At 43.6% G+C, this 16,378-nt stretch overlaps 1 protein-coding gene across 5 annotated transcripts in view; it reads left to right on the forward strand.

Annotated features, from left to right (window-relative positions):
* tbxas1 (thromboxane A synthase 1 (platelet)) overlaps positions 1 to 16,378 on the forward strand; it is a 283,372-nt gene that overhangs the window by 66,350 nt on the left and 200,644 nt on the right. For all 5 annotated transcript variants that reach the window (XM_078220257.1, XM_078220256.1, XM_078220255.1 and 2 more), the window contains one exon: positions 3,237 to 3,362. In XM_078220257.1, the coding sequence (XP_078076383.1) occupies positions 3,259 to 3,362 (104 nt within the window). In that variant the 5' untranslated portion in view covers positions 3,237 to 3,258. The remainder of the gene's footprint in view (positions 1 to 3,236; positions 3,363 to 16,378) is intronic.

Here is a 16,378-nt window from a genome sequence, read left to right on the forward strand (position 1 = left end):
CTTGTTTCCGGCAGCTGAGGAATCAATTCCCAGGGGGCATAGATTTAAGGTGTTTGGTAAAAGGCCTCGAGGAGACATCAGGAAAAACATTTTCACCCAAAGGGTGGTGAGTGACTGGAATTTGGTGCCTGAATTGGTGGTTGAAACTGAAACATTCAATTCATTTAAAAGGTATCTGGAACTGCATTAGAAGTGCTGTAACCTGCAAAGTTACAGACCAAGTGCTAGGATTAAAATGAGCAGCTAGTTTCTTTTTTGTATTTTGTGGCTGTCGCAGATCTGATGGGCTGAATGGCCTCTTTGTGCATCACAACTTTTCTATGGTTCTAAGAATCTGGATATGGGTAACATATGCATGCAGATCGTTGGAGACATGTGTTCCATTGGAGGTGTCCTTCGGCAGCAACACCTGTGACTTAGTAGTTCTCTTCAGAATACTCTTTGATCATCCTAAATGGGGAAGGGGCTAGAAAAGCTGCCTTAAAGTTAAGCTGTCTCACTTTCTCCTGGCTGGAGGAATGTACCTAGCAGGATTACCATCTTTGTGGGCAAAGAAAACTCAAACTTTTGAAAATTGGAGCAGTGGAGCATTCACGGATAATCTGTTTTCTGAAAAGAAGAGCTATCATAACTCCAAATTGACATCACTGCCCTCAGGGAGACCTACTTTCCTGTCTGCTGAAGGAACAAACGGGGGATACACCTGCTGGGAAGGAAAGGTGCACAGCAACTCTCATGTCTGTGGCGTTTTTTTTCTGTTCGAATATGATTTTGTATGCATTACCAGAACTCCCGGCCATTTGGCCCATTGAGTCTGTACCAATTTGCTGAAAGAGCACCCCCGCCCTATCCCCATAACCCTATGCATTTACCATGGCTAATACACCTAACATATACATCTTTGGGCTGTGGTGGGAGACAGGAGCACCCGGAGGAAAAACATGCAGACACGGGGATAAGCACAAACTCCACACAGTCACTCAAGGCCAGAATCGTGTGGAGTTTGCACTTCCCCTGCGGCTTAGCCATTGCCAAATTGTCACCATCATCAGTGTCTTCAATACTTATGCCCTGATCATTGACTAACAAAGATGGTAAGGAATAGGTCTATGATCTTGACAATGTCCTCACTGATATCCGTCTGGGATACTTTAATGCCAGGGATAGCTGTGAATCCAAACTGTGGAGTGGGCCATTGTGAAAAAACAGGGTGGGAAAAGCCAATGCACATTGCATCCTCCTGCTGACAGTGTGCTCAGCCTGCCCTCATTATAATAAACACCCTATTTTTTTCAAAAATATAAAACCACATGGAGATGTCCGAGATCAAAGCATTGGCACTTTCTAGATTATGTCATTGTTTGGATCAAATATCTAAAAGATTTCTGTACCCCATGTGAGGGAGACTAGAACTAGCGGGACACAATTTAAAAATGAGATTTTTTTTCTCCGAGTTGTCAGTCTGGAATTCTTGGTCTCAGAGAGCAGTTGAGGCAGGGTCATTGAATATATTCAAGCTGAGTTATAGAGATTCTAGAATGGCAAGAGAGTCAGAAGATATAGGGTATAGAGAGGAAAGTAGAGTTGAGGCCTCAATCAGATCAACCATGATCTTATCCAATGGTGGAGCAAGCTTGAGGGGCCTAATGCCTACTGCTCTGAATTCATATGTTTGTATGTATCACTTGATCCATGCTAGGGATTGATGGCTTCTGGACAGACCATTAAATTGTTTGATCAGTGAGGAGCATCTACCTCACACCAGGATGCTTAAAGCTGCAAAACTCCAAGAGGAAGATCAATGTTTTAGCCCCAGCACAGGTCAATTGAAGAGTGGAATTCCAAGTGCAGTTCACAAACAATCTGGAAAATCTTCACATATCTAACTCAATGCCAGAACAGTGCGATCAAATAAAGTCAGTTGTACTCGAGATTTGTGCCCAGACCATTGGGTTTGAGCTATGTCTTCACCAGGATTGGTTTGACTAAACTGATGTTCAAATATGTGATCTGGTGGAACAAAATGGAGCAGTCTTGATTTTGTTGCATGCCAGAACCCAAGATCTCAACTTAAGACAGCAGCACATCAACATCTTAAGACTTGCTCATAGACAAATCAGGAAGATAGAGGACATGTGGGAAGAGAAAGCCTGCGAAATCCAACGGTATACACTGATCATCACAACAGATGAAGCTTCTTTGAAGGGCTCTTTTGTAGATTTATTGAGATGGATAATTGACAGTTAACTCCCAGAGAAATCATTCCACTGAATGTATTTATAATGAGAAAAGGCTGCAACAATGAGCAATCATCCAAAAATATTTCTCTGTTCATCAATTCTACCCCTACGTTCAGTTGATAGAATAGAAAATGCCTACACTTGTAGTCTTAGCTAAGCTCTGATGGATAATTCTGTCATTGCATCTTTTCAAACACTATGTTGATTCAATTGTGATGGCCATGGGGGCCTAAGCTCATTTAGAATAGAATCATAGAACTGTATTGCACAGAAAAAGGACATTTGACCCATTGTGCTTATTTTGGCTCTTTAAAAAAGCTATCCAATTATTCCCTGCACTTTCCCCAGAGACCTACAAATATTTCATTTTTAAGTCCGGAACTAATTCCCTTTAGGAAATTACTATGCATTGAATCGGCTTCCACCACCTTTTCAGGATCATAACTGTAAAATAAATCCTCCCATCTCCCCTCTGGTTTGTTTGCCAATTTTCTTAAATCTGTCTTCTGAGTACTGACCCTTCCTTTCAGTGAAAACAACTGTTCCTTATTTATGACATCAAAACCTCTCAATTTTGAACACACCCATTAAACCTCTTGGTAACCTTCTCTGCTGCAAGGAGAATGTCTCAATTTTTTGTAGTCCCTTCACAGTCCCTCACCTTGGTGCCATTCTAATAAATCATCTTTGCACGTTTCTGATATAAGAATCCATATTTGCACAATGAGCACATGTGGACTGTGTCTTGGTGTTTGTAGAATGCACAAAGGAGAATTCTTTCCTCCAGGGAACAGGGGAGAAAAAAAAGTCCCCAATTTCTGAACGGGAACTGTTTTATTAAATCTGTTCTGCGTAGTTAGTTGGTAAATTTTAATATGCCTATTTACTTTCCTCTCTCATTGACTTGCATATTAAACAAACTGCCTTGCTGAAAATTGCTCAGTCAGTTCAGCATGTGGTGAGATCTATTACTCCTGTGTTTTCAATATTGTGCAGGATTCGAACAGAAACCCTGAAGATGGAACCTTTGGCAGACCTGAGTGTTCTAGCTGCTTCGATTGAGCTCACTGGGACAACAGTTTCTGTCGGACTGTTTGTACTCTTCCTTGGCCTTTTGTATTGGTAAGTAGTTTGAATGTCGTCGTCTTTTTATTTGTGATTTTCATTACAATATTACTTTATTTTCCATCAGATGTGTGGCATAAAGTGCCAGTATCATTCTAGAATCTAGTCATCGATCTGACTGTAAAATACACTGAAGTTACAATGTGTGAGCCCACCACGACAGGTAACTCCAAACTGTATGAAGGATGAATACAGTCTAATGTGAAGTCAAGTTTAGAAAGTTTGCCCAGGTAGATGACCTGAATTCCTGTTGCCTGTAGAACTGTGCCCCAGTACAATGCAATGTTTTTAATAACAGAAGTGTCACAGACCCACTAGCAAACAGAAGTTTGTAAATGTGTGCTTGTGCACCCGTACAGTGTTGTTGGGTAGGGTGATAGGCCCAAACATTAGTGGGATGGTCTCCAATCTGTGTGCCAGAGTACCTTATTGTGCAGGCACTGGTCTCACACCTGCCCTTGTGGTGTAATTATACCTGTATATTATTGTCAACTGTTTTCAGACTATTCGTCATTTTATTTGCCATCTGCCGCACAAGAACCCTGCTCCCAAGGCATTGTATGACTAGCCATGAAGTAATGGACAAAGGCTGAAAAGTTTTTTTTCTCACTCCCTCATTCACAGTGCCTGCGCACCCCGGGTTAGGAAATGCTGCACCTCCATTCAGCATCTCTTGGCTGAGAATGTGGGCTAAGGTTAGGAACTCATGACGTGTAGGATCATGGTTCAAGCTGGACCCAGCACACGTTTTTTGGCATTGTGCATTGATACAGTGGCTTGGTTTACACATGAAGGTGACATCCTTTTCCACATGGAAATCCAGTTAACAAGGTTAATAACTGAATGTGATGTTAACAAATTTTTCATCACACTGATTCAGTAGTTCATTTAATCAATTTCCCCTGCCTTTTGCTGTACTCAGTATATCATCCAATAGGGAATAGAATATTTGAGTAATGTTTATAGTTCTCTACTCACCTCCCACCCCTTTACAACTAGGTCTAATTGTTGACTGCCATCAAGCTATTAGAGTGCATCCCAACTTGGGCTGTCCTCATCACATCAAAACACACACATATGTTTTCTAACGAAGAGAGTAAATGGGGTGGTCAATAGGACTTTAAACTAGAGATTGGGGGGGAAGGGAAAGTCAGGGAACCAAGAGGTGAAGGAATCAGTGGGAAGCGTAGCTGCTTAGGATTACAAAAAATCACGAAAAGACAGCACTCAGGAGAGGTTACGATAGTCCCCATCTCACAAAATATGACACAGTGTCTGGAAAGGCTCAGTAGACCAAGGTCCACCACACTACGAAAACAAAAAGGGACGGTCAATAGGGAATTAAAGGTGCTATATTTAAATGCCCGCAGTGTCCGGAACAAGATAGATGAGCTTGTGGCCCAGATTGTGACTGGCAGGTATGATGTGGTAGGCATCACAGAGACGTGGTTGCAGGGGGTTCAGGACTGGCAGTTAAACATCCAGGGATTCACAACCTATCGAAAAGACAGAGGGGTGGGTAGAGGGGGCGGGGTTGCCTTGTTAATTAGAAATGAAATTAAATCAATAGCACTAAACGACATAGGGTCAGACGATGTGGAGTCTGTGTGGGTAGAGTTGAGGAACCACAAAGGCAAAAAAACCATAATGGGAGTTATGTACAGGCCTCCTGACAGTGGTCAGGACCAGGGGCACAAAATGCACCACGAAATAGAAAGGGCATGTCAGAAAGGCAAGGTCACAGTGATCATGGGGGATTTCAATATGCAGGTGGACTGGGTAAATAATGTTGCCAGTGGACCCAAAGAAAGGGAATTCATTGAATGTTTACAGGATGGCTTTTTGGAACAGCTTGTGATGGAGCCCACGAGGGAACAGGCTATTCTGGACTTAGTGTTATGTAATGAGCCAGACGTGATAAAAGATCTTAAAGTAAGGGAACACTTAGGAAGCAGTGATCATAATATGGTAGAATTCAGTCTGCAATTTGAAAGAAGGAAGGCAGAATCAGATGTGAAGGTTCTACAGTTAAATAAAGGTAATTACAGGCGCATGAGGGAGGAACTGACAAAAATCGACTGGAAGCAGAGCCTAATGGGAAAGACAGTAGAACAGCAATGGCAGGAGTTTCTGGGAGTAATTGAGGACACAGTGCAGAGGTTCATCCCAAACAAAAGAAAGGTTATCAGAGGGGGGATTAGGCAGCCATGGCTGACAAAGGAAGTCAGGGAATGCATCAAGGCAAAAGAGAGAGCCTATAATGTGGCAAAGAGTAGTGGGAAGTCAGAAGATTGGGAAGGCTATAAAAACAAACAGAGGATAACAAAGAGAGAAATAAGGAAGGAGAGGATCAAATATGAAGGTAGGCTAGCCAGTAACATTAGGAATGATAGTAAAAGTTTCTTTAAATACATTAAAAACAAACGGGAGGCAAAAGTAGACATTGGGCCGCTCCAAAATGACGCTGGTAATCTAGTGATGGGAGACAAGGAAATAGCTGAGGAACTTAATAAGTACTTTGCGTCAGTCTTCACAGTAGAAGACATGAGTAATATCCCAACAATTCAGGAAAGTCAGGGGGCAGAGTTGAATATGGTTGCCATCACAAAGGAGAAAGTGCTAGAGAAACTAAAAGGTCTGAAAATTGATAAATCTCCGGGCCCAGATGGGCTACATCCTAGAGTTCTAAAGGAGATAGCTGAAGAAATAGTGGAGGCGTTAGTTATGATCTTTCAAAAGTCACTGGAGTCAGGGAAAGTCCCAGAGGATTGGAAAATCGCTGTTGTAACCCCACTGTTCAAGAAGGGAACAAGAAAAAAGATGGAAAATTATAGGCCAATTAGCCTAACCTCAGTTGTTGGCAAAATTCTAGAATCCATCGTTAAGGATGAGATTTCTAAATTCTTGGAAGTGCAGGGTCGGATTAAGACAAGTCAGCATGGATTTAGTAAGGGGAGGTCGTGCCTGACAAACCTGTTAGAGTTCTTTGAAGAGATAACAAATAGGTTAGACCAAGGAGAGCCAATGGATGTTATCTATCTTGACTTCCAAAAGGCCTTTGACAAGGTGCCTCACGGGAGACTGCTGAGTAAAATAAGGGCCCATGGTATTCGAGGCAAGGTACTAACATGGATTGACGATTGGCTGTCAGACAGAAGGCAGAGAGTTGGGATAAAAGGTTCTTTCTCAGAATGGCAACCGGTGACAAGTGGTGTCCCGCAGGGTTCAGTGTTGGGGCCACAGCTGTTCTCTTTATATATTAACGATCTAGATGACGGGACTGGGAGCATTCTGGCCAAGTTTGCCGATGATACAAAGATAGGTGGAGGGGCAGGTAGTATTGAGGAGGTGGGGAGGCTGCAGAAAGATTTAGACAGTTTAGGAGAGTGGTCCAAGAAGTGGCTGATGAAATTCAACGTGGGCAAGTGCGAGGTCGTACACTTTGGAAAAAAGAATAGAGGCATGGACTATTTTCTAAACGGTGACAAAATTCATAATGCTAAAGTGCAAAGGGACTTGGGAGTCCTAGTCCAGGATTCTCTAAAGGTAAACTTGCAGGTTGAGTCCGTAATTAAGAAAGCAAATGTAATGTTGTCATTTATCTCAAGAGGCTTGGAATACAAAAGCAGGGATGTACTTCTGAGGCTTTATAAAGCACTGGTTAGGCCCCATTTGGAGTACTGTGAGCAATTTTGGGCCCCACACCTCAGGAAGGACATACTGGCACTGGAGCGGGTCCAGCGGAGATTCACACGGATGATCCCAGGAATGGTAGGCCTGACATACGATGAACGTCTGAGGATCGTGGGATTATATTCATTGGAGTTTAGGAGGTTGAGGGGAGATCTGATAGAAACTTACAAGATAATGAACGGCTTAGATAGGATGGACGTAGGGAAGTTGTTTCCATTAACAGGGGAGACTAGGACGCGGGGGCACAGCCTTAGAATAAAAGGGAGTCACTTTAGAACAGAGATGAGGAGAAATTTCTTCAGCCAGAGAGTGGTGGGTCTGTGGAATTCATTGCCACAGAGGGCTGTGGAGGCCGAGACGTTGAGCGTCTTCAAGACAGAAATTGATAAATTCTTGATTTCTCGAGGAATTAAGGGCTATGGGGAGAGAGCGGGTAAATGGAGTTGAAATCAACCATGATTGAATGGTGGAGTGGACTCGATGGGCCGAATGGCCTTACTTCCGCTCCTATGTCTTATGGTCTTATGGTCTTATGGATAGCATTAACATTTGAGCCCCACCCTGTAAGAAGAGAAAAAATGCCCATTGTTCAATGGGAAAGTGAGGATTGGTGAAGGGAATGATAACAGTACCCAAGCTGGCTTGTGAAGCAGAAACCAAGATGCAGAGCTTTTCTTTGAGATAATTTACTGACTTTGTTCAGTCTCACAGCTCTCCCCCTACCCACCCAGTGTCCGAGCTGTTCCCTATTTATATAATAAGAAGTCTCACAACACAAGGTTAAAGTCCAACAAGTTTGTTTGGTTTCACAAGCTTTCGGAGCGTTGCTCCTTCATCAGGTGATTGGATTTATATATGCTCAAAGTATTTAATTAAACAATACCCTTCACTTGTGAATCCTAACAATATAACCAACATGCCACCCACAGAAAGGAGAGACAGAAAGATATGGGGGAAGAAATCAAGACACATATTTGAAAGAAAAAAAAATAATATTACCTGCCAGCTTGCTCCGTGGTATCCACTGTATCCTCTGAGTCAGTGGTTGTAGGTCCAAATCAAACGCTGGAACCTTGAGAGCACAGCCTAGGCTGGGATATCTGTACAGCAGTAAGGGAGTGTAGTACTATTTTTCAGGTGATACGGTAAACCATAATCCCGTTTGTCTGCTTTGTGGCCACAAAAGACCAAGAACTGATATTCAGATTAGGGTTGCTAACAGTGATCAAATGTATTCCTGGAGGTTTCATCACATGACTTGCCCGCACGCTCCAGACATTCGTTGGTCAACACATCCATCTTGTGACGTTCTGCCTCCCTACTCCAATTGGAAAGCAAAAAGACTCATTACCCAATTGTTTGACTGTCAGATGGAGGAGTGAGTATTCTTGATGACCTGGTCAATATTTTTCTCTCAACCTACACCACCAAAAGCAGACCTTTTCAATTATTTCATTTTTTTTGTGTGGCATCTAGCTATGTGCATATACTCTGCTGCAATGATTCTACTCCCAAACAGCACTGTAAAGAGCTTTGGGACCATCCTGAGGCCTTGTATAAGTGAGCATTTCCTTTCTTTTCTCCTTGGTGCTAAACAGTCCATATTATTAGTCGTGTTCCCCCATTTACATTGCAGCATTGAAATGGTGCTGCCTGAATAAAATCATATGCACATTCACAACTTCATCTTTTCTATCAATGGCTTTGCCAGACATGAGCTTGTCTGCAGGCTGAATTCTCAATTTTGAGTGGCATCAGCGATTTGTATTAGCTCCCAGGATTTTATTGCCTCTTGAAGGTACTGCTTTCATATAACCCATAAAGCACAGAAGGTGGTTATTCAGCCAATCATGTTGGTGCTGGCTCTTTGAAAAATCTATCCAATTAGTGCCACCCCATGCTCTTTCTCCATAGTCTTACAAATTCTATTTTTTCAATTATTTATCCAATTCCCTTTTGAAAATTAAGATAGGACCTGTTTCCATTACTCTTTCAGGCAGTTTAATCCAAATCATGACAACTTGTTATATCTGGAAAAAAAAGTCTCCTTATCTTCCCTCTGGTTATTTTGCTAATTATGTAACTCCTCTACCTACCATCCTGACAATGGAAACAGTTTTTCCTTATTTACTCTATCAAAACATCGTGGCCTGAATTTTTTGCCCATCTGGCTAGAATGGACGTGAAACGCGTACCTGGCCTGCCCAGAAGTGCGATTTCACACTGGCTGGCCAGTTAACAGCCATCTGGTATGACTCACGATCTATGAAAGGCTGAGCGCTGCTGGGGGTGGTTGCTGGGTAAAGGAAGAATGCGGGTTGGTGTTTCCAATGTGCTGCCTCGGGGGACAGCCGCTGTGGAGGTGCAGACCTGTAAATAAAAAATATCGCTGTTAAAACTGTGCCACGAGTATCTGGGCAGCACAATCATAGAGACATTTGTTACTTTTATTTGAGCCTTGCCCTTTCACTCCACCCTGGATTGTGATTGCGGCTAAAACGTAAAGGCCACCTTGCCAATTGGCCCACCAATCAACTTTAAAGACAGATAGGCAATGTAAAATCCCAGATAATTGCTGTTTACATGAGCTTGTCTGCAGTTGGCTTCTTGGTTATTGGACATGCTTCTGATTCTTGCGCTTGCACGTGCCTGCTGACCAAAATATCGTGCAAGAAAGCGATGATATCATGATGCATGACCAATGTGTTCTCACGTAATTTTACACACTTAGCGTCGGGTGTGCCCCAGACATTATACATAAAATTCTGACCTATGTAATTTACAAGTGGGATATAAAATTCCCTCCATACTTTGCAGTTACCAGCAATTTTCTTGTATTTACAGACAAAATGCCTCCTTTAATTGTTCCCATCCTTCTCTTCCTGCAATGTAACATGCTTATTTCAGAAAGGCAGGATTACATGGGGGAGGGAGAGGATTTACTTTCCTATAGAGTGAGCACTCACTGTTCTTTGAAAAATGTCATGACATCTTCATTATCACCTCTGTGATGAACGGATACTAATTCGGTATCTCTCCCTAAAGACAGCACTTCCATTAATGTTGCAGTTCATCAGAGTATCAACCTAGTGGCTTGTGGGTTTCACCAGATCTCAGCTATAACTGTTGGTAGTTGGAAACAGACTCTAGGAGTTCCTGTTCGACCTTGTAAGTAATGAATTAGTGAAAAAACAAAGATACCAAATGGGTGAAGAGCTATGCTGAGAGCTCTTGCAGCCTTAGCTATGGAGTAATATTGGAGGTGGTTATGTTGAAACAGGTGTGGTGTTACTAGCCTCTAGAAGGGCACCAGTGGATCCCACTAATTGTGGCATGAGGGGAGGATGGGATAGTGTTGGGTTGGTGGGAAAGAGGGAGGGGACACATTCAGATCAGGGAAATCATGATCCAGATACCAAACTTTTTAGAAGCTCATACAACTTGCTCAAGACTAAAGCTTATTATTTTAGAGTTTGCATTCAAGACTACTTTTAATGTATCCAAGAAACCTTGCCAGAAAAAAATCACACATTGAGCAAAATCCTGACCAACATTTCACTGTTAAAAAATATAAAGTTAAGGAAAATGTCTTCCATTATATCCAAGGTGTTAATCAGCCTAAGTTTGAAAAACATATTCTTCACTATACCCTTGTATGATACAAGTCCGCTAATTTCTTCAATAATGTGGTTATTGTTTATCATTGATTTTTTTCTTAAAAGAGAAGTGTTGTGTTTTTCCTTTTGTTTTCCCCATTCCAATTTTCTCTTCTGGAGACAGTGACTCTTATAATTTTGTAGTACAGGAGGTGGTTATTTGACTCATCATACATGTGCTAGCCAGCTCCCCTCCTGGTGGCTGCTCCTTTTGCATAGCCTGCAATTCTTTCCTTTTCAAGTATTTACCCAATTCCTTTTTGAAAATTGCTATTGAATCTGCTGCCATCATCCTATGAGGCAGTGCATTTCAAGTCGTAACTATTTACTGCATAAGTAAATCTCTCCTTAGCTTCTGCCTTGTTCTTCTGCAAGAAATGCAGATACAATAGTGACTTTTAAGGGGCATCTTGACAAATATGGGGTGGCACGGTGGTTAACACTGCTGCTTCACAGCGCCAGGGATCCGGGTTTGATTCCTGGCTTGGGTCATTGTCTGTGCAGAGTTTGCATGTTCTCCCCGTGTCTGCGTGGGTTTCCTCCAGTTTCCTCCCACATTCTGAAAGGGAGGATGTGCTAATTAGGTGCATTGACCCGAACAGGTGCAGGACTGTGGCAACTAGGGGAATTTCACAGTAACTTCAATGAAGTGTTAATGTAAGCCTTACTTGTGACTAATTAATAAACTTTTACTTTAAATACATTAATGGATGGAATAGAGGCATATGGTCCCAAAATGGGTAAGGGGTTTTAGTTCAGTCGGGCAGCATGGTCGGTGTAGGCTTGGAGGGTCAAAGGGGTTGTTCCTGTGCTGTAATTTTCTTTGCCCTTTGTCTGTTCTTTGGTCTTAAATTTGTGTCCTCTGGCTAGAGCTGGCAGATTTCTGCCACGTGGGCTACTGCCGACTATGGCAAGGTTTGTAAGACATAACAGGCTATAGGATGAAGGCAGGTAAAATCGCCGGCTCCAATGCAACCCTCCCTGATGAGCTCAATACATTCTATGCCCGTTTTGAGCAAGAGATCAACAAGAGCACGTCCTCCATCCCGGAAGCCTTGGGTGAACCTGTATCTGAAACCACCATTGCCAATGTCAGAGCAGCTTTCTCAAAAGTCAACCAAAGGAAAGCAACTGGCCCAGATAGGGTAGTCATGATGTGGAGATGCCGGCGTTGGACTGGGGTAAGCACAGTAAGAAGTCTCACAACACCAGGTTAAAGTCCAACAGGTTTATTTGGTAGCAAATACCATAAGCTTTCGGAGCAGAGCTCCTTCGTCAGATGGAGTGGATATCTGTTCTCAAACAGGGCACAGACACAGAAATCAAATTACAGAATACTGATTAGAATGCAAATCTCTACAGCCCGCCAGGTCTTAAATGTACAGACAATGTGGGTGGAGGGAGCATTCAACACAGGTTAAAGAGATGTGTATTGTCTCCAGACAGAACAACTTGTGAAATTCTGCAAGTCCAGGAGGCAAGCTGTGGGGGTTACTGATAATGTGACATAAATCCAACATCCCGGTTTAGGCCGTCCTCATGCGTGCGGAACTTGGCTATCAGTTTCTGCTCAGCGACTCTGCGCTGTCGTGTGTCGTGAAGGCCGCCTTGGAGAACGCTTACCTGAAGATCCAAAGCTGAATGCCCGTGACTGCTGAAGTGTTCCCCCACAGGAAGAGAACAGTCTTGCCTGGTGATTGTCGAGCGGTGTTCATTAATCCGTTGTCGTAGCGTCTGCATGGTTTCCCCAATGTACCATGCCTCAGGATGTCCCAAGGCATGGTACATTGGGGAAACCATGCAGACGCTACGACAACAGATGAATGAACACCGCTGGACAATCACCAGGCAAGATTGTTCTCTTCCTGTGGGGGAGCACTTCAGCAGTCACGGGCATTCAGCCTTGGATCTTCAGGTAAGCGTTCTCCAAGGCGGCCTTCACGACACACGACAGCGCAGAGTCGCTGAGCAGAAACTGATAGCCAAGTTCCGCACACATGAGGACGGCCTAAACCGGGATGTTGGATTTATGTCACATTATCAGTAACCCCCACAGCTTGCCTCCTGGACTTGCAGAATTTCACAAGCTGTTCTGTCTGGAGACAATACACATCTCTTTAACCTGTGTTGAATGCTCCCTCCACCCACATTGCCTGTACATTTAAGACCTGGCTGGCTGTAGAGATTTGCATTCTAATCAGTATTCTGTAATTTGATTTCTGTGTCTGTGCCCTGTTTGAGAACATATATCCACTCCATCTGACGAAGGAGCTCTGCTCTGAAAGCTTATGGTATTTGCTACCAAATAAACCTGTTGGACTTTAACCTGGTGTTGTGAGACTTCTTACTACCCAGATAGGGTACCCAGACGAGCACTCGGGTCCTGCGCGGACAAGGTGGCAGGGGTATTCGGAGAGATCTTTAACTCTCTTTACACCAATCTGTGGTCCCTACCTGCTTCAAAAAGATAGCCATCATCCCGGTACAAAGAAAAGCCAGGCAGTGTGCCTTAATGACTTTCATCCGATGGTTCTGACATCCATCATTATGAAGTGCTTCGAAAGGTTAGTCATGGCACAAATCAATCCCTGCCTCCCAGACTGCCTGGATCCACTACAGTTTGCCTATCGCTACAACAGGTCCACAGCAGATGCCATCTCCCTGGCCCCATACTGAACCGTGGAAATGTAGATAACAAATACACCTATGTCAGACTTCTATTCATAGGCTACAGCTCAGCCTTTAACACCATTTTCCTACAAGACTCATTTCCAAACTTCATGGCTGGGGCTCGGCTTCTCCCTCTGTAACTGTAAGGATCCTCAACACCGGTGCTCCACAAGCACCTTACTTTGTGTCCTCAGCCCCTTACTATATTCCTTACACACCTTTGACTATGGCCAAATTCCCCTCAACTCGATTTTCAAGTTTGCTGATGACACCATCGTTGTGGGTCGGATCTCAAACAGTGTTGACATAATGCAGGAAAAAGTTTCTGGTGAACTGGTATGATGACAATCTCTCCCTCAATGTCAACAAAACGAAGGAGATAGTCATTGACTTCAGGAAGTGTACTGGGGGGAATGTCCCTGTCTACATCAATGGGGATGAAGTAGAAATGGTCAAGAGATTCACGTTTTTAGTTGTCCAGATCACCAACAACCTATCCTGGTCCCTCCATGCGGATGCCCAGTGGCTCTACTTTCTCAGGCAACTAAGGAAATTTGGCATGTCTGCTACAACCCTCATCAACTTCTACAGATGCACTATAGAAAGAACATAGAACAGTACAGCACAGAACAGGCCCTTCGGCCCATGATGTTGTGCCGAGCTTTATCTGAAACCAAGATCAAGCTATCCCACTCCCTATCATCCTGGTGTGCTCCATGTGCCTATCCAATAACCGCTTAAATGTTCCTAAAGTGTCTGACTCCACTATCACTGCAGGCAGTCCATTCCACACCCCAACCACTCTCTGCGTAAAGAACCTACCTCTGATATCCTTCCTATATCTCCCACCATGAACCCTATAGTTATGCCCCCTTGTAATAGCTCCATCCACCCGAGGAAATAGTCTTTGAACGTTCACTCTATCTATCCCCTTCATCATTTTATAAACCTCTATTAAGTCTCCCCTCAGCCTCCTCCGCTCCAGAGAGAACAGCCCTAGCTCCCTCAACCTTTCCTCATAAGACCTACCCTCCAAACCAGGCAGCATCCTGGTAAATCTCCTCTCCCCTCTTTCCAGCGCTTCCACATCCTTCTTATAGTGAGGTGACCAGAACTGCACACAATATTCCAAATGTGGTCTCACCAAGGTCCTGTACAGTTGCAGCATAACCCCACGGCTCTTAATCTCCAACCCCCCTGTTAATAAAAGCTAACACACTATAGGCCTTCTTCACAGCTCTATCCACTTGAGTGGCAACCTTTAGAGATCTGTGGATATGGACCCCAAGATCTCTCTGTTCCTCCACAGTCTTCAGAACCCTACCTTTGACCCTGTAATCCACATTTAAATTAGTCCTACCAAAATGAATCACCTCACATTTATCAGGGTTAAACTCCATTTGCCATTTTTCAGCCCAGCTTTGCATCCTATCTATGTCTCTTTGCAGCCTACAACAGCCCTCCACCTCATCCACTACTCCACCAATCTTGGTGTCATCAGCAAATTTACTGATCCACCCTTCAGCCCCCTCCTCCAAGTCATTAATAAAAATCACAAAGAGCAGAGGACCAAGCACTGATCCCTGTGGCACTCCGCTAGCAACCTGCCTCCAGTCCGAAAATTTTCCATCCACCACCACCCTCTGTCTTCGATCAGATAGCCAGTTACCTATCCAATTGGCCAACTTTCCCTCTATCCCACACCTCCTTACTTTCATCATAAGCCAACCATGGGGGACCTTATCAAACGCCTTACTAAAATCCATGTATATGACATCAACTGCCCTACCTTCATCAACACACTTAGTTACCTCCTCAAAAAATTCTATCAAATTTGTGAGGCACGACTTGCCCTTCACGAATCCGTGCTGACTATCCCGGATTAATCTGCATCTTTCTAATGGTCGTAAATTCCATCCCTAAGGACCTTTTCCATCAATTTACCAACCACCGAAGTAAGACTAACCGGTCTATAATTACCAGGGTCATTTCTATTCCCTTTCTTAAACAGAGGAACAACATTCGCCACTCTCCAGTCCTCTGGCACCATCCCCGTGATGTGGAGATGCCGGCGTTGGACTGGGGTAAACACAGTAAGAAGTTTAACAACACCAGGTTAAAGTCCAACAGGTTTATTTGGTAGCAAAAGCCACACAAGCTTTCGAAGCTCTAACTACCAAAATGAATCTTAATACGACCTTAGAGCTTCGAAAGCTTGTGTGGCTTTTGCTACCAAATAAACCTGTTGGACTTTAACCTGGTGTTGTTAAACTTCTTACCATCCCCGTGGACAGTGAGGACCCAAAGATCAAAGCCTGAGGCTCTGCAATCTCATCCCTTGCCTCCCAAAGAATCCTAGGATATATTTCATCAGGCCCAGGGGACTTATTGACCTTCAGTTTATTCAAAACTGCCAGTACATCCTCTCTCCGAACATCTATTTCCTCCAACCTATTAGCCTGTAACACCTTCTCTTCCTCAAAAACATGGCCCCTCTCCTTGGTGAACACTGAAGAAAAGTCTTCATTCATCACCTCGCCTATCTCTTCTGACTCCATACACAAGTTCCCACTACTGTCCTTGACATTCTTTCTGGTTGTATCACTGCTTGGTATGATTCCTGCTCTGTCCAAGACCACAAGAAACTACAAAGGGTCGTGAATGAAGCCAGTCCATCACTCAAACCAGCCTCCCATCCATTGACATTGTCTACACTTCCCGCTGCCTCAGAAAAGCAGCTAACATAATCAAGGACCGCTTGCACCCCAGAAATAGTCTCTTCCCCTTCTTCTGTTGGGAAAATGATACAAATGTCTAAGATCACATACCAACCTACTCGAGCACAACTTCTTCCCTGCTGCTGTCAGACTTTTGAATGAACCTACAGCGTATTAAGTTGATTTTTCTCTACACCCTAGCTATGACCTGGATACTATATCGGAAAAATTCAGTGATCTCACATGAATGATCAAGGTCAGTGAATGTATCTTCAAA

This window comes from Mustelus asterias, chromosome 9 (assembly GCF_964213995.1).
Source record: "Mustelus asterias chromosome 9, sMusAst1.hap1.1, whole genome shotgun sequence".
In the NCBI taxonomy this organism is placed as follows: domain Eukaryota; kingdom Metazoa; phylum Chordata; class Chondrichthyes; order Carcharhiniformes; family Triakidae; genus Mustelus; species Mustelus asterias.